This window comes from Arachis ipaensis, chromosome B5 (assembly GCF_059453495.1).
Source record: "Arachis ipaensis isolate K30076 ecotype BB chromosome B5, ASM5945349v1, whole genome shotgun sequence".
Taxonomy (NCBI): domain Eukaryota; kingdom Viridiplantae; phylum Streptophyta; class Magnoliopsida; order Fabales; family Fabaceae; genus Arachis; species Arachis ipaensis.
In genome coordinates, this window is record NC_142440.1 from 1,517,302 (window position 1) to 1,539,229 (window position 21,928).

Sequence of the window (21,928 nt, forward strand, 5' to 3'; positions counted from 1 at the left end):
TCTGTTCTATCACTATTTTTCATAACTTTCATGGTATGACTCATGAGTTTAATTCCTCTATAGTTTTTGCAATTTTGTACATCTTCTTTATTCTTGTAAATAGGTATTAAGGTGCTATTTTTCCATTCATCTGGCATTTTCTTTAACCTTAAAATCTCATTATAAAGTTTGGTTAACGAACTGATGTCTTTCTCTCCAAATTCTTCCAAACTTCAATCAAAATATTATCGGATCTTACTGTCCTGTCATTTTTCATCCGCTTTAAAGTCCTTTTACCTCTAAGTCTCGATAGTAGTCGAAATTTTGATCTTCTTCCCTCATGCATAACTGATCAAGGCTCGGAAGAGTCTTCTATCCTTCAATAATGAAAATAATTTCGCTTCGATTTTAAAAAAATTTAAAAAAAAGTTATGAATCCACTCAACAGATTTTAATTAACCCCATCATTGACTCATTTTTGGCATTCCATGTACAATGTACAATTATTATTGTTATTTTGTAACTTTGATGTCATGTAACTCTCCCTACACATGTATATTTTGGATCATGCCCTCACTTTTTCAGCAGCTTCTTTGATCTGGTCAACGGTGAAAATGCCAAAGAAATCATCGTCTAAGACACCATTGATAACTGCAAATGCAACATCATCAACACTAACAGGTGGGGTTAAGAACAAATCAGATGCAGGGAGAGAGCTTAATGGTTTGATGAAGTTCTCTGTTGCTTTTAGAATTCTCTCTGCTGGTACCCCAACTAGATCCAAAGGGATCTCAAAACCATCCACTCTCCTTTTCCCATATATGAATCCAGGTCTCAATACAATACCTGAAAAACATTTCAAAGCCAAGTTAACCATCAAGTGTCTTTTAAGGTTTCAATAAAAAATAGAAAAAAGCCAACCCGGAACAAGGCATCCTGCATTATACAAGATCCGGGAAAGGGTTGCATCCAAAGCTAACACTTACTTGTGAGTCAAGGCTTGTCCTCAATGAGCTTTAGTTAATTCTATTGGTATTAGAGACAACCGTTTCAAGGCTTCAACAAATTGACTCATTTGCAAGTAGGTTTTAGTTTGGAACCTTAGGTCCTTGATTACAAAGCTCAAATACCAATTTAGATTCGAGTGTTCATGAAACAGCACAAAACATTTACCTGAACTCGGGTATTTAGAGAGAACCTCAGATTCCGCTTTCCTTTTTCCTGTGAAGTACCCCGACGAAAGTAAGAATGACGGTAAGTTGTAATCATGAACTGAGATCAAGATGAATTTCGGAATTCCTGCAAGGCAAAAGGAGAGAATAATTAATATTGGATACCTTATGCAGTAGAAGAGGATCACAATGGTTTATGACCAAAATACAGTCCAACATATAAGTGCATTCAACTGCAGAATGACACTAATGATATGGCTCACCATATTCCTTTGCAGCATTCACAGCCACGACATTAGCCTCGCCGTTAATCCTTTTCATCTGTTCTTCGCTACCAAACCCACCAAGTGTTGAAACAACCGCAGTTGCTCCAACTAATACTTCATCCCAATTCACATAAAAAACATCGCCTGTGCATTAAGCATGACATTCAAACACCCTCCAGAGAGTTATTACAACAAACTCATAAGAGAGTTAAAACAAAATAACTATCTAAAATAACAGATAAAACAAACTGAGATTCTGCTTAGTATAAGATTTAGGTAGCATGCCTGCAATCCAAGTAACTTGATCTACCCATGCATCTGGATAAGTAGGACGTCCTGATCTGTAAAATCGAGTAAGTGTATGTATACAAACATAGACATAAATAAGTTGAACATCACAATTCACAAACCTGCTTAGGCTTATGACTTCTATGCCCTTGGATACTGCTGCCTTGCATATGGCAGAACCAACAAAGCCACTCCCTCCCAAGACTACAATCTACAAACAGAGACATTTAATCTAAGTAACAATGCTTCAGCTAAAGAATTATGTATAACATCAAATCAGTAAAACTGAGACATTTAATTTGTAAATACCCTTTCGCTTTTAATATCAGCCACAACATCTATAGTGTTAGATCTGGAATCGGTCCTGTAACCTGTTTCTGCAGAACTGCTGCAAACAGAAAACCTGCTCAAAGGTATATGCATAAACAATTTAAGAGGACATATCATGGATATTTGGAAAAAGTAATGTTTCTGTTACATGCTGCAGCATGAAGATTTTAAGAACATAGATAATCAATTAATGATATTGAAAAAAAATTAGCACAACACACACTGCATCATAACATAGACTAAATACAAATCCATACTAAAGGAAATTTGCAATTAACAAGAAGGGCTTTGCTTTATTAACTCATCATCAAATGCTCATGCAGTCCAATCCAATTCATTACAAAAACCTCTAAAGTCTAAACCTTTATGATGGGGGGAAATAAAAAGTCTTAATTCAAACACAAAGGGACAAAATAATGAACACCACTAAACTAATTCAACTTCCGCATGCTCCAAACGGTTGCAAATAGCACGAAACATGAAAAATTATGATAAAAAAGCAAAACAGAAAATAAATTGTTGTGAAGTGGGGGTTGGAGGACTAACCGGTTTTGTTTGAAATGCAAAGTGGGTGGGGATTGAAAGACAGGTCTCTTGAGATAGAAGGCACTGGGAATTATGGGTCGTGTGGAAATAGCTGGTAGAGTGAGAAAAGACGCCATTTTTATGGAGCACAAGCTGCACAACACTTGCAGTGTTAGTAGTAGAGAGAAGAAAAGAAAGAGTAAGAGAGAAATGAGAAATGAGAAGCAGAAGGTTAAAACGGAAGATTCACAACCACCACGCTATGTGTATTGTAATTTTGGGAACCTCATCATTTTTCAATGCCACTAGTTTCCCTTTCCTTCCTCTTCTTTCTTTCTCTCTTTTCTTCTATTTTTTATTTTATTTTTTCTCCCTTCTTTTTTTTTTGTCTTTTTTTTTTCTCTTGTACTACTCTAAGGAAATGAGATTGAATCTTCTTAATTTTTTTTTCATTTAAAGATGTAAAGTATAAGGGAAAGTGTAGGGGTAACAACTTTTTTAAATTTTGACCAGTATGTAACTAACAAGAAAAAGTAAGTCATTGGATAAAATCTCACACCAATCTCACACTATTAAAATTATTATTGATGATTATTTGATAACTATAAATCACAAAGTTACTGGCCCTCTAATACTCCTCTATCTAACCATATATTTTATAAGTAGAATAAAAAAATATTAGAAAAAAATTAAAAATTTTGATATCACATTTTATACTCTTAATTAAAAAAATTAAAAAATTCATTTTCTTAAGTGTGTAATGAATAGAAATGACAATTTGGATTCGCTCCCAGTGTCCTGTTCTATTTGAGTCAAAAATTTTAATCATAAACCAAGTTTTGGAGCGAATTTGAGTAAAATCCACTTCTTTTTTTTTTATATTTCACATCTTGGTAAGGTAGAATAAGTTAAAATTTGATATAAAATTAAAAAATTAATTAAATACGTAATACATAAATTATAATAAAATTTAAATCGTAAAATTATAAAAATTTTATAAAATTCACTAATTTATTTAAAATCATAGTATTAAAAGATCTTTAAAATTAAATTTAAATTGATATTCTAATTACTATATTTATATTTATAAGTTTGGATATGTGACAAAAATAAAATGCACCAAAATAATTAGATAAAAAATAAAACCGTAATTAAATACGAAAAAATATAAAAAAATAATGTTTTTTTAAACAACATAAATAATAGGTTAAAAAAATTAATTTTAATTTAAAAATTAATTTTTGAATTAATTAGATATAATTTTTATTAGTAAGTCTAAAATGTGGCCTGTTATTCATGTTATTTGCATCTTTCATTGTTCACCTAACCAAATTCACTAAATACCAAAAAAAAAAAAAAATAATACTTATCTTACTCAGCCATCCCTGTAAATGAGTAATCATACCTACCAAGCTACTTTAATTTAGGGCACATGGTTTAGTGTACTCTTCATTCTATAACAATAGAAAAGTTAGGTCTTGTTATATAGATTGAATATCAGATATTTAAGTGTTTTATTTGTAAAACCATGATTGCAATTTGCAAGTAATATCACTCCACGACGGGTAAGGAAGAATTAACCGATATTTTCTACACTTAGAAGCACCTATATAGACTCTAACTATGCATATTATGAATCACGATTTCTCATAAACTGCTTTGCTAACTTAAAAGGTTCAAGTTTCTTATAAGTAAACCCACCCCATGGAGCAAGAATCACCACAATTTCATATTTCTTAACCTACCTTACAAAATAGGTCATCTTTAATATCTCATGGTTTTGAACTTACGAAAATTGTATTTTATGATTAAAAATATAAATTTAATTTTAATACACTATCAGTGTAAAATTTTATACGTACTTTTAATTATGTAATTTTATATAACTATTATTTATATTAATTAAATGAATGATCATCCAAAAATAAAAAATATTTTACACTATCAATGCATCAAAATTAAACTATAAAATATTCTCTTAAACTTGTATATTTTAACAATTTATGGAACAAAATTATTGTTCGATGTAGACTTTAAAGAATTAGACTCTTCTAAAAAAATGTATAATAATAATAATAATAATCAAAATCATCATCATCTTTAAATTATTTACTAAATTTCACACATCATAAATTTTATTGATATAAGTGCTTAGGAATTTAGATTCTCTAAATTTTGAATTTTTTTATTTTAGAGGGTAAAGTGTGATCTCTCACCCTTGAATGGTTTCTCTCTCATATTTTCTCGTGGTCTCACCTATGAAATAAATGGTGAAAGATCACACTTTATCCTCTAGAGTGAAATTAAAAATTTAAAGGATCTAAATCCAAGTGTTTAGTGTACGAATAATATTTTATATATATTATTTTTATTTTTTATTTTTTTCTCTTTTTTATTTTGGGTCGAAGGTTTTTACTTGTTTCTCTTGGGTTTTTATGTTTTTTGGTCGTTACTTATTCTTGTTAAATTGGTTGTGGCCTGTTTTCTTATTTCTCTTGTTCTAACCCAAAATAAAAAGGTTTTTAACTTTTTATTAAAAAAATAACATAAAAACATTTGCTAAGAAGAAGGACTTTCATAAAAAAACATTTTATGGTAATTTTTTTTGTGACTTTTCTTTTTTTTTTGGCGACTTACATTTTATGGTATTTGTTCCTTCTCAACAGGCGATAACACCAAAAAGCGAGGCCCAAAATTAAATCCAACAGACGAAGAGTGAGAGTTGCATTCAAACAAAAATTTACACTTCACTTCAAAAAAAAAAAGCCGAAGAAGAAATAATTGGACGAAAACATAAAATAAAATAACAAGTATTGCAAAAAAAAAAAAAGGGTTAGAGATATAACTAGGTTAGAGATATAACTATGTTACCTTCTTCTATCAGCTTAAATTTTTGTGATTAGTAGTTTCATGATATAGTCTCAAAGTTGAGAGTTGTATTCTGAAAAGTCAATAATTCGATCCTTAAAATCTATATAAAATTGAGAGATATAGATAAAATTTTTATAGCTGAAGCAATTTTGATAATGATATATATGTTTATTTAAAACAAAAATCTATAATGAATAATGTTACCTAAAATAAGAATTAGCCAAGGGCAAGGCTTAATCTGATTAATAAGACAGATTCTCTTGTTTTAACCATTCTAGAACAGGTTCCATAGTGTTTTTCAAAACTATTTTTAACAAAATAATTTTTATCCGGCTTTATTTAAGAGAACGACAAGAAAAATTGATCACGAAATATCTAAATTTTGTATATCAGCTTATTGAGTTGTTTTGACATGAAAATTATATATTTATCAAGAGTATATTACCAGTTTTAACCATAAAAAATTTAAATACTGACCATTTTAATATTAAAAATGTAAACTAACTTAGTATCCATAACAAATTGGATTAGTTTAATTTTGTAAAATTATCCAAAATTAATAAATCATTAGGTAATTTTAAAAAACTAAATTATTCACGTATCGCTATCAGCGTTTTTTAAATTTTAATATGGAGGCAAAGATTGGGTTGGACGCGATTATGGAGAAGAGAGGTGCTTGACCTATGTGGTGTCAAAACACCACAAATCGGACCATGCGAGTTCTTCATAGCTTGTCGGATGGTCTGAGTTGTAGCTAAGAATACGGATTCATATAAAAATTCATATATATATATACAAAACGCACCATCCGATTTGTATGATGTGAAATTCAAATTTCAGCCCCTACCAAATCGGATCCTCCGATGCACAAAAATTGCAGGGTCCGAATTTTAACTCCTGCCACTCACATAAAGCTGTCCCACAATTGGTCTAGCACGCCTTATTTTCATACCCAGACACATCACATTCATGAGTTCCATAAGTATCTGTCTTAAATATTATCTGTATACATCTATTTTGTATTTTTTTTTCCTCCTTTTTTAAAGAATTAAAGTTGAGAATTTAATTGGAAAAACTGAAAACTGAAAAAAAATAAGTTAAAAATCTTGTCTAGTGTCAAAGTTAGGTAGCAATATAGCAATCATCTTAAATAAAAACTAACATAAAATGGAAAGTGCTGCCCACCATGGCCATTTTATATTAATATTAACTTCCAAACAAAACATTGTTTCCAAATGGGAACAATAATACAAAAAATGAAAACCATGGGAGACTAATCTATCCATTTAATTAGCCACATACGTTACTTCAAGTAAGACAAAGTATAGCAGATAATGTGATCAGAATAGAATTAGTTTGGTGGTACCAATACATGCATCAATGTTTTGTGATGAATATTATATTTTATTCGCATTCAAAATTTTGTTCAAATATTTCCTTCTCCAAAAAATGAGAGTTACTCCTGTTTCCTACCATCATTTTTCCATCTTAAGCTTAATGACAATCCCTTATATTCACAATTTTCATTAATATAATCTATCAGATTTTAATTGTAATTGAGTTTTAGACATTATAATAATTTAAAAATTCTTTTTTGAGGCTATCTCGATAAATATATACTAAAATCTAACATTTGTTTGGCACACTAGATTAGTATAAAACTATGATGCACGAACACTGACACGAATACGGGACACGACACGATACAAGACACGCGAATACACAAATTTTAAAATCTTATAAGATACGGGGAGACGGCATATATATAGAATATAAAGTATTATTTAGATAAATTACAATAAATTTTTGATATTTTATTGCTGTTAAAATATAAAATAATTTTTTAACTGTTTTTAATGTCTTTTTTTAACTATATAAAAGTATCTAAAATATTTTTTGTTTTAATAAATAATAATAGAAAAAGTCTAGGAGGCCAGCAACTTTTGTGTTTTGTGGCCAACACTTAACCATCAAAAGAAAAGTGAGTGATTTCTTATCATTGGATGTAATCTCACACCATTAAAAATACTATTGATGGCCAATTGATGGTTACAAAACACAAAAATTGCTGGTTCCTAGCACTCCTCGTAATAATATAGATTATTTCTAAACTCATTTCAACGATATATGTTAAGAATATGGCTGGACACGCGAACATGTGATGGTATTTAGGTGTGTCCAAGTGTGTTCGGAAAAGAATTTTTTATTTTTTATTAAAACACAGTTGGACACGACAGACACGCGTGTCAGACGAATGTCGATAAGTGTCGTGTCCAAAATATGTCTAACACGTGAACACGATAACTCAACAAAGTGTCCATGTTTCATGCGTGTAAAACGATGATGTTTTTGTCTAGCGCTCAATAAAAGTCGAAAGGATAATGTAAAAACCGTTTTACATACCCACCATAATTAAAACAACGTTATTTCGATCTTTGTTGAGTTTTAATTTTTAAATAATAACGTTGTTGTTTTACACTAATCCAGTGTGATAAGAGAGTACTAGATCATTCCTTCATTTGTTGAATTAATGCTGAAAAGGGGTTTAAAGATCACTACAGTGCTCTGAACTTAATTTCGGAGGCCATTATAGTGCAGATGAGATTTGCGGGACCAAATTGACAAAAATTGGAAATTTGAAAAATTATTATTGGAATTTAGTCTAAGATTAACTATTAACTATAAATGGTTCAAAACTCATTAGTTCGAAACTCTATATATTTTTATAAATTAAGGTTCAATTTGGATAAACAACTTAATTAAGTTACTTTTAAAAAAATAGTTTAAACAATAAATGCTTATATTAAAAGTAGCTTATAAATAAGTTATTTTGTATTTAGTTTTTTTAGTTCTAAAAGTATTTATTTTAAGAGAAAAGTAATAAAAAGCTTTTTACTACGAGAGAAGTCATTTTTTTTAACTTCTCCTTAAGTACCAAAATATCTTTTTAGAAAGTTGCAATTTTGTTTTGAAAATTGTACCAGACATTAATACTACACCATTTCATAAGTTAAAAGTTAAAAAAAAGTCACTTATAAACCTATCCAAACGGGCCCTAAGTAATGAAAAAGGTTTTACTTATCAAAATTAAAAATAACTTTTTAAAAGTTGTTATATTTATGTTTTCGTGAAATAAATTAAAAATAACTTTCAATAAATACAATCGATAATAACTGTATTTAATAAAATAATTTTTAAAATTTATAACTATTATCATAGATATAAATGTAAGAGTAAATTTAAAAATTTATTAATATATGGGATATATTAGACATTTTAATTTTGATAAATACAAATCAACTTTAAAAAATTTAACTTTAAATATTTTAAAATCATCCATATTTTTTTAAAATTGTATGCACAAATACATAATTATTTTAATTTATCAAACACAATATGAAAAATTGATTTTTTTTTAAAGAATAAATACTTTTTTTTAAAAGGTTATCAAACCAAACCTATATATAAAGTTAGTGGTTGGTGTGAGGTGCACTCCAAAAGAATATGTTCTTGTGCGGAGAGGTAATCTGAAGTATAACTCGTCCTCGAATAAATCTTGCTTTAATGAATAAGGTAGATTTCGTTTCTTAGAGAACAACAGTCGCTTAGAATACTTGTAAAAGATACTCTGACACTCAAGTTAAAGAAAGAATGAAAATATTCTAAATACTTTTTTCGTGAAAACATTAATGTTGTGTATTTTGATGCCCTTTTAATAGTAGATGTGAACCTAGGGGTGCATATAGGGCCGGGTGAAACCGAGTTCGTCTTGACCCGAACTCGACCTTAAACAATGATCGGGTCTATTTTTGAGACTCTTATCTGATCCTAAACTCGATGAAATCACACTACTTTTGGGCCCCACTAAATCGGGTTTCGACTGGGTGAAGTCCAGATCTTGATAAATTTTATGTCAACAAATTATGATGCACTCATTAATAAAGAAGAAAAAAAATACTTGTTACAGAGAAATTGATAACCATACTTGAACTTGAATTTGTTCATAAATTCTAATTTCATCCTTCTTTGATCTGTTTCCTAATTTGACAAATGTGATTAAAATCAAAACAATAAACTTATAATTAATATAACATGATATTGGAATTAATTTAAAACATATATACCTTTTTTATTCAAGTTAAACCTCAAAGTGGTTCCTAAAATTGTACTCGAGTCTCAAAGTGGTCCTTAAAGTTAATAGTTACTCCATTTTGTCCCGGAACTTGTACTCCGGGACTCATACTAGTCCCTAAGACTTTTTTACTCATCGGAACACTAAAAACGACGTTGTTTTGTATTTATTTTTTAAAAAAAAAACACCCCCTTCTCCAACCCTTCTTTGGTTCCTTTTTCCCTTTCCCCTTCACACTCCCTTTCCCCTTCCCCAACCCTTTCCTAGTTTTCCTTTCCCTTTTCCTTCCACGCTCCCCTCCCTCTTTCTCTTCTCCATCTCCAATTCCCCTTTTCCTATTCCTTCCATGGTCCCTTTTTCCTTTCCCAGCCCTTTTCTAGTAGCTCTTCCTCAGCTCTCCTTTCCCTTTTCCTTCCACGCTCCTCTTCCTCTTTTCTTTCCCCAACCCATTCCCAGTTCCCCTTTTTCCTTTTCCTTCCCCTCCTCCTTCCTCTCTCTCTTCTCCTTCTCCAATCTGAGACCCTTCTCCAACCCGAAGCCTCTGCCACCATCTCTCATCGGCTTCCGTCACGGCACCACGCTGCTCATCTTACTTCCCAACCTAGTCTCTTCTCTCTGTCTTTTCTCTTGTATGGGTTCTTTTTTTTTTAATTTTTGTACTACAATGGAATTTGTTTTGAATATTTGGACATTGATTTTGGCATGTATTTAATTTTGTTTTTGCAGTTCCTTTCTTGTTTGACTGGAATCTTTGTTTCGTTAGTTTATTGTATAAAGTTCACATAATTTGAAAGCATATATACTGTCTTTATGCATTTGTTGTTCTACACTGGGTGTATGAAGAAAAACAAAATGAAGTAATAGAAGAATTAATTTTGGGATCAGGGAGACAGAGGGAGACAGAGAGGAGAGACAAGAGAAGAAGGAGAGACAGAGAGAGATAGAGAGAAGACAAAAGTGTAAGATACTAGGTTGGGGAAAGGAGGCATGCGGTGCAGCGCGGCACCGTGACGGAGGCCGACGAGAAGCGGCAACAGAGAGAAAGAAAAAAGGGAAGGGGAAGGGAAAGGGGAAGGAGCTCGGGTTGGGGGAAGGGGAGACTTGTTTTTTTTTTTTTTTTAAATACAAAACGACCTCGTTTCAGTGTTCCGATGAACGGAAAGCACATTAAGAACTAGTATGAGTTTTGGAGTGCAAGTTTGAGGACAAAATTGTGTAACTATTAACTTCAAGGATCACGTTAAGACTCGAGTACAATTTCAGGGACTACTTTGAGTTTGTCCATAAATTCTAATTTCATGCTTCTTTGATCTATTTTCTAATTCAACAAATGTAATTAAAAACAAAACAATAAGCTTAGAATTAATATAACATAATATTGGAATTAATTTAAAACACATATACCTTTTTTATTCTTCCTAGGGTGCATATGAGTTGAGTGAAGTTGGGTTTGCCTTGATCTGGACTCGACCATAAATAATGATCGGGTCTATTTTTTAGACCATTACTCGACCCTAAACCCGGTAAAATCACATCAAATTAGTCCCAAAGTATTTGAGTTCGAGTCGAAACTTCAGTCTAGACCTGGTCATGTGCACTCCTAGTTGAACCAAAGACCTCTTACTAAACACAAAAGATCCTTAACTACTAAAAAAATCATTAATTGATAATTTAATACATTTTTTTTACATAAATATCAGTTCTATTTTAAATTATCACCAAATTATATAATAATATTGCATTTTTTTATAACCCACAAATTAAAAACAGGTAAAATTATAATTAAAATATTCTCAACTTGCAAAAAACAATAAAATTATATCTAAACTCAACCTTATCTATTACCATCACTATTTAAAATTCTTATCTGAATTATACGTCCTCAATTGTCGAATTATGCTCACTGAAATCACTATTTATAGTTCACTAAAGATAAAAGATCATGAAAATGGAGAAAAAAAAAAAAAATACACAAGGACAAGTTAGGTGGAACTGTTGTGAGCCCACGACAAAACAACCAACTAATTAGACATATTGAATAGATCTTTTTTAATTATTATTTTGTTTGTTCTATAAAAATATTTTCTTAATAGATTAAGACGAATAATTATTCTTACAAATAGAATTTGAGTGGAAAATGTTTAAATTTGTAAATAAAATAACATTTATAAAAGTAAAAAAAAAATATTTACACTCATAAGCAGAATTAAAATAAAACTTAAACTCTGTATATTCTATTGTCCCCCTTAATAATATACCATAAAATTGAATTTAAAAAGTGTGTGTTTTAAAACACAGTAAAACCCTACAATTTTATTTAGTTGTTAATCTTGTATAAGAACTTTGATCCCAAAAAAAAAAGAGAAAAAATGACAAATAGGTCCCTCACTTTTTGTTCTGCGGACATTTTTGTTCCTAACCATTGAAAAATACTTTTAAGTTCATGACTTTGATAAAACTTGGATAGATCAGTCCCTCCATCCAAATGTCTCTGTCGGGGACTGATCCGTCCAAATGCCTCCGTCAGGGACTAATTCGTCTAAATTTTGTGAAAGTCAGAAATTTAAAAATATTTTTTAATGGTCAAAAATAAAAATATCCACGAAACAAAAAGTTAAAGGCCTCTTTGTTCTTTTCTCCAAAAAAAAAATAATTGTATAAGAATTATGCACCGTGTGTGGTTGGTTTGGTAAAAAGGCATAATATGAATCATCCCTTGTTGTCGGAGACAAAACTACGTGTACCGCTGAGAATATCATCCCACTATGCAAGAATATATATGATAAGGAAATTAAAAAAGATACACAGTAATAAATAACTTTTGATTTTGTGATAATAATATTTAAATAGACGACCCAGAACAAAACTTGTCTTAGTCAAATATTTTCTCATGATGCGAGTTATGACATTTGGATAAAAGAAAGCGACTTGCAATACAAATTAATTATTGATCGAATATTTAAGGTATGAATAATAATAATGCTACAGCAGCATGTGGATAAGGTTGAAGAATCATATAATACACACCTGTGTTGCTTATGAATAGTGAATACCACTCACACCACACGCACACAGACACACATATTTAATTAGTATCTACTAATTTTGAGTTAATTAAGTTTTACAAAATAATTTCAAAGATTATATTAACCTCAATAAAAAAGATGTTTACATTAAGTAACTATTACAATACTAAATTTAGCTGTCTACAATAATATTATATTGAGATAAAAGTTTGATCACAGGCTAATAAAATCACATTTTCCAAAAATAGGAAATGTAATTGATTATTTGAAAAAAAAATGTAATTCAATTGATTCATCTAACTATAGAGGAATTCCATTTCGTACAAACTAAAAACTGGACTATATCACATGGACTAGTTTTTAATTATTTTTTTCCCCCTTCACATTTGCCAAAATCAAGTGGTAGCCATTGAGATTAAATATTTATCAGTATATTAAGTTAATAGCAAGAAATTGATTTCTTCAAAGAAAGGAAAGGTCAGAATTCAGACAAAAAAAAAAAGATTAATTAAAAAAAAAGGGGGTTTATCCGGTGAGGGAATATGGTCCGTTAAATAATTGACACGTGTCAAATCTGGGTTGATTGGAGAAACCATTGGCTCCCACTGTGGCAACGGTGGGTCCCACTTAAAAGACGGAAAAGCACGTGAGCCCGCCAATGACACACTCTCTTCTTCTTTCTCTTTCTCTCTCACAACGCTTTCTCTCTCTTCCTCACTATTCACTCTCATTCATTCATTCTTTTCTTTTCTTTCATTTTCTTTTCTTTGTTTCTGTGCGTGACGAAACGAAACGAAACGATGAACGGGTCTCTCGCTCAGCGTGCGGCACAGGGCGTGTTTACCATATCCACCAATGCTTCTTCTTCTCATTCTCAGTCTCCGTTTCCCGCATTCTTCGTTCCTAGGGTTTCTTCCTTCTCTTCAAAGCCTCCTCCTCCTCCTTCCTGTTCTTCTTCATCCGTTTACTATACTTCTTGTTCTTGCTATTGTGCCTCTTCTCTCTACTCTTTCAAGCCTAAGATTAAGGCACAAGACTATCTTGCCTCTCCTCCCAAAATGGCAGCTGTCTCTACCCGCACTTTCCTCAACGCTCGCTCTGAACAAGGTTCCTCTTTCTCTTTCTTCATCTCATTTCTTTTATTATTATTATTATTATTATTATTATTATTATTATTATTGAGCTGGAATGAATCAAGAAAGTTTGAGAAGGAATGAGGTTTGGATGCAATGATTGGGTGTATTTTTTATTTTATTTTATTTTATTTTATTTTAATTTAATGTATGCTGTTATGGTTTGGTGATGTATTAATTTGGTTTCTTTAGGTTTGGGATTTTTGTTTTTATCTGCGCCGGCTGCTGTTTGGGCCTTTTTTGCTTATGTAATTTATAACTAACTGCTAGACTCTAGCGCTTTTTCCAGCTTGGCATGGGAAAAGGGGGAGGATTAATTATATTGTAATATTAGGTAAATGATTAGGTAGTTCTATGATACATAATTTTTTCATTTTTGGTATATATTTTTTGTTAATTGTATACTTCCTAATGGGAAGAGAAGGAAGGAGGATAAATCATGCATAGTTATTTCAGACACAGCTAATTTATAGTGGTCCAGTTTTGCAATTAAAAGAGAACCAAAATTATAGCCTATGACTACATATTGAGAAATAAAAATTCTGAGGGATGAAAATTACGAGGCTTGCTAATTTTAGTTTTGTTGAGCTAGTGAGAAACAATATATAGGTCTGTCTGTCGGTGGACTGCAGGGTATTAAGATAGGTGATAAGACAAAAGGAAGATTCTGTCTGTTAGAGTCTGAGATGTAGAGATGTAGATACAAGAATATAGTAAAAGAGAAGGAATCAGCATGACTTTTTGCTTTATTATTACTGTTATTGTTATTGTTATTATTATTGTCTGAAGCAAAACTTTTACATTGATGAGTTTTGAGTACAATCTTTCTTCCACAAAATTCATCTCCCTTCACGATACTTGTTTATTTGCAGAGCTTCTTTCTGGAATCAAGAAGGAAGCACAATCAGGAAATCTGCCTGCTCACGTTGCTGCAGGGATGGAAGAAGTGTACAAAAACTATAAAAGTGCAGTAAGTTAATATTCATATTTTTTTGTTTTTTCATACACGTGCATCCTCCACACACTTTGTGGTTTAACATTCAATTTTATGCATGCTTTTTGCTGCCTGGACATTTTTCTTGACATACAATTCAAGAAGTGAAGCTGTGCATCTTCATTCTTTCAGATTAATTATTCCTACTATCTTTAAAAAGGGATGCCAGTTCCCTTATGATTCACCATGGAGCTGAATTCCCAAAATAATGTGCTTTGAGGATGACACGATAGCTGTATCTGTCAGCGCTATAATATATTCTTGTTTGTTTGCTTCAGCCTACTTGATGCATGATCGATTATTTATGTAACAAGAACTGAATATTAGTTTTTTACCAAACATCTTGCCCCCCAATTCAACACGACCCCCCCCCCCCCCCAAAAAAAAAAAAAATTGCCCTAACAAAAGAAAAAACCTCCTACGTGTCTCTTTAATTGAGATGTTGGACACTGATATGAATGGTACATAAATAGAGAAAGGAGAGGAATTGCAAAGAAAAATGTATTAGGGATTGCGGAGAATATGGCCAGTATACCTTACCAAACAATATCCTTTTAATCCCCAAACAAGGAAAATATTCAAATGCATTCATTGTATATGCACTTGCACTACAAATGGTTTCCTATCTATAACCTTGGTTTCAATATTGCTTTAACAGATGCAACTTTTGGAATTATTACACTTGAAATTTTTGAAAATTTTTTAAGTGCTTTGCTTATTACCTGAAACTTATTCATTGTCTTAGCATGGATAATCTTGATGATAGTGAAAGCAATTATTATTATGGAATTTAAAAGGCTTAGACAACTTAGACACGCTTCTTGTGCTTGCAATCACGTTTCAGGTAGTCAAAAGTGGAAATCCCAAGGCAGACGAGATTGTTTTGTCAAATATGTCTGCTTTTCTAGATCGCATATCTTTGGATGTGTCGGTAAGGTTGAATTCTCAGATACGTTGTGCTGCTTGTTTCCATGCTCAGAGAATTTTTATTTAAAGAATATTTCATATTTAGACATGCATCTGGAATATATGCATGTTTAGCTTGATATTTTTCCCCTGCATTAGATGAATGACATGCTCAAAGCTTTTTACTGATTTTTTTCCCCTTTTTTTTGAATAGGATCCCTTTGTCTTTGAGCCACACCACAAAGCAAAGAGGGAGCCTTTCGACTACTACACGTTTGGTCAAAATTATATCCGTCCTCTAATTGATTTCAAGTGAGTTTTAAAACTTGTGTCTCTCTTTCTTATGTTTGATATCAACCTGTTTGATTTACTGATTTGACTTTAATAGTTGATCACCTACACTTAATAGAGTAAGCTAGTAAGAGAGTAAAGACAATTAGCTTGATGGGATAGCTGTAACTACTGAGACAGTTGTGATAACTAATTTAAGATAGAATGACCTCTCTGCCCGAGGCTTGCTTGTGCTTACAAGCTATACACATCTACACACTTGTCTACACATGTATATAAAGCACAATTCAACGCTAACACTAAACTAATATACAGAATATTCAGAATCATACTCTCAAATTCTCCTCATTTCTCAAACTCTATTATGTTATTAGTAAATCTCATTCATGCCATTTACTTCACCAATAGACTTGTGTTGTCTGCGGAATGTGGCAAACTGTAAACCCCATTCTCAAAGTGTTTGGGCTTTTTGATAACCAGTTTTAAATACAATATGAATTCCATCTTGCTGTGCCTCAGCTTTACGCAATTTGGGTGGATCTTTGTTGCAGAAATTCTTATGTTGGCAACATGCCCCTTTTCACTGAAATGGAAGAAAGACTTAAGAAGGTTACAGTTTTTAATGTCCTTACTTCATGCCTTTGAGTTATCTATTTGATTATTTGCTTGCTGTATATTCTCCCTTTGTTAACATTTTAATAGATGTGGGAGGGAATTCTAAGACTCAAATATTACTGCAGGGACACAATATCATCTTGATGTCAAATCACCAGACTGAAGCAGATCCTGCTGTTATTGCACTGCTAATTGAAAAAAAGGCCCCACATCTTGCTGAAAACATGGTAATTTTTTTATAATTTTATAATTTTTATTGTTTTGTTGTTTTAACAGTCTTTGTGTACATGTGTAACCACTGAAGTAATTGAATTCTGCCAATTGTTATACAGATCTATGTAGCAGGAGATAGAGTTGTTACTGATCCTATGTGCAAGCCCTTCAGTATTGGCAGGTTTATTTTATACTTCGGTTTATTAAATTTGAAATATGTCCATATGTTTATTTTAACGAATGTAGTTGACGTAATAATCTTTGTTTTTATAGGAATCTGATTTGTGTATACTCTAAAAAGCACATGCTTGACGACCCCTCACAAATAGAGATGAAAAAAAAAGCAAATACACGAAGTTTGAAGGAGATGGCTGTGCTTTTAAGGTATATCTATTAGTGTAGAGTTAAAAACTTCTTTTCTTTATAGATTCTGAATTCTGTAGTTTATCAATCTTAGGCCATGTTTTCTTGGAACCTGTAAGCTTTTGAAATTTAAATATAATTCTTAAAAGGAAATATAAAAAGTAACTGCAGAGAATTTCTTCAATTAATTGTTTGTGTTGGTTGGTCAAATGTCCATTATTTTGGCTTTCAGCTGTTAAAGTTCTGTATTTTGGTACAGGGGTGGATCTCAGCTAATCTGGATTGCCCCAAGTGGTGGTAGGGATCGAACAGATCCAAAAACTGGAGAATTTGTACCAGTAAGTTAATTTTCCTGTTAAAATGAGATTAAAAAAGAGCATTACAGTCCCAGTTATTTGAAGTTATCATTATCATAGATATAATGTAACTTAATCATATTGACCAGTAGAATAGTTCAAACTCATGTTTTCTTGTAGTTATTCTTTTCTATGCTGACTTTTAGGTTGTTTTATGCTTCTATTAGTTTACATAGATTCTCTTTAGATTGTGTCAGATAAATCTTAACCTAAGAAAAACATTGAGGGTGATTTTTCAAGGTCAAAAGGGTATTAAGTTGGTGACAGTGATAGACAAAATTCCTCTGCCTATTATAAATCTAATGTTATCTTTCCTAAATGCAGTCTAGCAACTCTGAAAAATTAGATTATTGTTCACAGTTATTTCCTTCTCTTTTGCGTGTAAAAATAAAATATGAACATTAGGATTTGTATCAGAACTGAGTTGTGAACAAACCTTGTGATCAAGCTCTACTTTGTGCATTACACTGCCAGTTCTACTATCTTTCCGTACTGATATAAGGTATTTAGGCACCCTTTGATCCTGCTTCAGTAGACAATATGCGAAGACTTGTTGAGAATTCCGGTCCACCAGGTCATATATATCCTATGGCATTACTGTGCTATGATATAATGCCCCCTCCAGCAACGGTATGGTTCTTGTCTTGCTGAGTCCATTTTTGTTTATTGTTGTTTGTTTTATTGATATGTTATATTAATGTGTGTGTACATATATTTTCAGGTGGAAAAAAAGATTGGGGAGAAAAGAATTATATCTTTTCATGGGACTGCCTTATCTGTGACTCCACCAATAAGCTTTCCTGCAAGTGGAAAACCTGAACAGGTTTGTTAAATTTTATATCCTGGACTTTTCAGTACCCATGTTTATTAAATTTCTTATTTGCCATTGACTCCACCAGTTTTCCTGGGAGAAATCACCTATTGTCGAATTGTTATCTTCCAACTGAGGAGTTGTAATTAATTAAGAGTCATAACAATGTTATTTTGTTTAAAGCTGTATTTCAAGTACAAAAAAAGTGATATTTTTGTTTTTGTTGTTGAGACTGCACAAAATTCCAAGTAAAATTTATGCTTTTAAGAAGTCCCTCCCTGATCTGCCTGTGACTTTTGAATGTAAAAATTGTGATGGCCTGCAAGTAGAACTTTGCCTCATCTGAATGTATTAACTACCTTCTTTTCGTGAAATGAATACTTGTGAAACTAAGTGCAATGCCTGTCTTTTGTATCCTTGAGTTCTCTACTCAAATCAACAGGTGGTTTTAACTTGTAAAATCTAAGTTTGAAAAAGAGATTGCGTTCTTTTCCATCGTTAATTTGATTGGTATGCTATGGATTATATTTGGACTTTGGAGCAGGCCAAGGATGACTCTACAAAAGTTCTGTATGATTCCGTGACTGAGCAATATACTGTGCTGAAAGCTGCGGTACATGGCAAAAAAGGGTTACAAGCGTCAACTCCTAAAGTCTCGTTGTCACAGCCGTGGAACTAGTTCAAATCTGAATGTTCTTCATTATATTTTTCTCTGATAATCAGGTACAATTCTAACTTTGTAATCTTAGAAATCTGCAGCTGTATAACTACACATACGTTAATCTGGCGGATACAATTTAAAGTGGATAATATCCTTAAATTTAAGTGCAGAGAAAGGATTTAAATGGGAGGTCCGAATAATATCATATTTACTTGAACCTGGAAAATTATAATTAATATTCTATTTTTCTCATTTTTTTTCCTTTGCTGAAGGTCGAAATGTTTTTTTCCCCTTATAAGACGCTTTCAAGCAATTTTATCTCAGCTCACCAGAGTGCAGAGGGAATTGCTCATTGCTTGCTGCCTTCACCCAATGAATGATTAGCTATTTAGCTGGATGGAAGTTTGCAGGCACCTTTTTTTTTGTTTTTTGAATTTTTTGGATATACCTTTATGATATAGTTGAATTCAGCAGGAACCTGTTTCAAAAGGTTCAAATTCAGCCACTTTACTGTACAGGTCCCTCTTAGTTCCGGTCCCATTGACTGATCATCAAGAATACTACATTTGAATATTATTTTGTTAAGTCACAATTTTGTGTATCAATCTCTTGTAGCTAGTTGAATGAATACATGAAAGCTAATTACTACTTCCATGTATAACTTTCAAGTCAAATTCATTCCACAATATATATGATTGTTTGGCCCTACTACAACCTGTCTCTTGATGAAATGTTTTAGATTGTGAGATTGGATGAAGAGCATTAAATATTTTTTATTTTTTGGGTAAAAGCAGGAAGTATTTTTACCCTGTCTATTTTTTTGTTGTTATCCACGGTATCTTCCAGTGTGATAGGCCAAGAGTTAATCTGCCTTCTGCTGCAAATCTGAAATTCATTTAAGAGTTTATTGGTGGCTAATGGATTGCTACTTGTACAACGAGGATTTCAAACCCGTTTTTATTCTATCACAAAGGCGGGGTCCAACAGTTTTTCAAAATAAAAATAACAGATTTTCTTGGGTTGCTGACTTGCTGTGTGCCCTTTAATACTTGAATATGGATCAAAGCAATTATATTTAGGCCCAACTTGTAAAGAACATGCTTGGGCTATTTATGAGGTTAAAAAAAGGAGAGAAGAGAAGCTTATGTCCTTATCCTACTTTTTAATAGTTGACGTATACCTTTAGCCGTTTAAGCTGTACTTGTTCAGGTAGTAAAAAAAGTGAGTCATTTTAAAAGAAAACGGTAAAGTGATAGAAGAAAAGTGACAGTAAATGTCTCAATTGATCATTGAAGGATGCTTGTCCTAGTCCTAACACTGCCAGTGCCAATGCTCCTACGGAAGCAAGCACACATTTGCTGCTGCTACTTCTTTGCCATTTGCCGAATCCTCTTGCATCCCATTGCATTTGTATCTCCATCATCTTTTTCTCTATTTAGGGTTTTCCTTTTTAGTGCCTTTTGCTTTCAGCATGGGGAAAGCCAATCTTCTCTTGTGCTGATGGATTTCGTTTAGGTCATGAAGATCCTTTCAAGATTTTAAGTTTGGTTTGAGGGTAAAAGTGGAATATATGTCTTTCTACGCAATTTTATCACAAATTTAATTTTGATAGTCAATATAAAATTGCTATGTCAGCAAAAATAACTCTTTTCTATTGATTATGTGAATGGTCATCCAAAAAAACGAATATGATTAGACTATTATGTCAGTACATTAAAAATTAAACTCTTTTGTCACATTAGATTTGTTTTTGAAAATTTTCAGTCATTAATAGAGAAACCCTTAACAATAATTATTGATAAGCCACCTATAAACATGATTAAAAATTGATAAATAAATAATTTGACAAGCATAAAATGATACATCACTTTGAAAGGAGACTTAGGTGTAGCTAGAGTAGTCAGGCATTATTGATTATTTTCCTCCGTTATTAACTTCTTTACCTAATTTTTGTTACTATATGCATGCCATTTTTCATTTAATTCCTCCTCTAAATTTTAACTTGTTCCTTTCTATACTTAAATTTCCCTTTTCCCCAGCTTTGCTGTTTATAGCAATATCATCACTGTCCCACAGCAGCAACTTAGCGTTAAAAACTTGAAACACTTGGAATCGAGCCAGGCCCCATGATGTTCATTTTACCCTATGTCTTTCAAGTTTCAACTAGGGTAAACTTCTCTACCACATTTCAACAAGAGAGAGAAATTCAAAATACAATATTAAGAGAAATAGTTTTATATTCTTGGAGCATGTCTTAATATCTAATTTTAGGGGTGTCATTTAATTTTTAAATATTATAAATTAAAATGGGTAGTTAAACATATTATTAGATGAAAACTCAAGTGCATTCGACTTCACGTGAAGTTGATACCTGAGAGGTCGTTAGATGATTTAACTGATTTGACTAAATTTTCATCTAACGGCTTTGAGTACGTGAAGTTGACTTCACCTGAATTTTCATCATTTTTTGACTACATATTAAATGTAATATAAATTTATGTAAAATTTTTCTAAAAAAAAAAAACTATAGTACTAGCTAGTTAATTATAAGGAAAATTAAGACTTGACATTTATTATTTTTTATTATTTGAAGTGGTGGTGTCCACTGTCCACACAAATATACAAAAATATTATCCTTCAAATTCCTATGTGAAACACGAGAAAGGGTGAGGGGTACCCTCACTGTATTTTTCTAACTCCATGCACAAGAAGATTCCCCCAAGAATGACACTACTACACCTATTCAGTTCAAGATTTTACCTTTTATAAAATGACAAGGATCAATTTCGGGGAAATAATAAAAATCATTTAGATGTGTGGATATTTATTTATTTATTTTTTGTTAGTCGATTATTAACTGATTTTTTTGTCCCCATTGAATAATTTGTAGGTGGTGGTAAGTGGTAACGTTACGACACGATTAACCCTAAATAAAGCTTAGGGCGATGTGATTATTTAATTAATAGCAAGAAAATTAAGGTTGCATGCACGAGACT

General features: G+C 31.7%; 2 protein-coding genes across 4 annotated transcripts; one reads left to right on the forward strand and one right to left on the reverse strand.

The window, feature by feature from the left end:
* Nucleotides 1-420: 420 nt before the first annotated feature.
* On the reverse strand, nt 421-2,936 carry LOC107642355 (NAD(P)-binding Rossmann-fold superfamily protein). Of its 3 annotated transcripts, XM_088489163.1 has the most exons (8): nt 2,814-2,936; nt 2,582-2,713; nt 2,015-2,108; nt 1,828-1,916; nt 1,703-1,758; nt 1,415-1,561; nt 1,153-1,278; nt 421-825 (listed from the first exon to the last, which is right to left on the reverse strand). In XM_088489163.1, exons 2-8 carry the CDS (start codon nt 2,695-2,697, stop codon nt 545-547), a joined length of 909 nt encoding a protein of 302 aa, XP_088345289.1. In that variant the 5' UTR covers nt 2,698-2,713; nt 2,814-2,936; the 3' UTR covers nt 421-544. The 3 variants fall into 3 exon arrangements, with proteins under 3 accessions (XP_088345289.1, XP_088345290.1, XP_016201167.1); XM_088489164.1 differs by lacking the exon at nt 2,814-2,936 and having other exon boundaries at nt 2,015-2,093; nt 2,582-2,807; XM_016345681.3 differs by lacking the exon at nt 2,814-2,936 and having other exon boundaries at nt 2,582-2,807.
* A 10,316-nt stretch (nt 2,937-13,252) lies between these two features.
* ATS1 (phospholipid/glycerol acyltransferase family protein) lies at nt 13,253-19,646 on the forward strand. Its single transcript, XM_021122760.2, has 13 exons — nt 13,253-13,696; nt 14,595-14,692; nt 15,561-15,647; nt 15,837-15,934; nt 16,465-16,522; nt 16,654-16,755; nt 16,861-16,922; nt 17,015-17,125; nt 17,364-17,442; nt 17,971-18,090; nt 18,182-18,283; nt 18,816-18,994; nt 19,205-19,646. Exons 1-12 carry the CDS (start codon nt 13,390-13,392, stop codon nt 18,948-18,950), a joined length of 1,359 nt encoding a protein of 452 aa, XP_020978419.1. The 5' UTR covers nt 13,253-13,389; the 3' UTR covers nt 18,951-18,994; nt 19,205-19,646.
* Nucleotides 19,647-21,928: the final 2,282 nt, after the last annotated feature.

Coding starts and splice junctions, on each gene's coding strand:
- LOC107642355 (XM_088489163.1), bottom strand. CDS start 2,697: ATGGCGTCTTTTCTCACTCTACCAGCTATTTCCACACGACCCATAATT. Junction 2,109..2,581: donor TTGCATTTCAAACAAAACCG/GTTAGTCCTCCA, acceptor ACCTTTGAGCAG/GTTTTCTGTTTGCAGCAGTT. Junction 1,562..1,702: donor TCAAGTTACTTGGATTGCAG/GCATGCTACCTA, acceptor CTTAATGCACAG/GCGATGTTTTTTATGTGAAT.
- ATS1 (XM_021122760.2), top strand. CDS start 13,390: ATGAACGGGTCTCTCGCTCAGCGTGCGGCACAGGGCGTGTTTACCATA. Junction 16,523..16,653: donor TGGAAGAAAGACTTAAGAAG/GTTACAGTTTTT, acceptor ATATTACTGCAG/GGACACAATATCATCTTGAT. Junction 16,756..16,860: donor CACATCTTGCTGAAAACATG/GTAATTTTTTTA, acceptor ATTGTTATACAG/ATCTATGTAGCAGGAGATAG.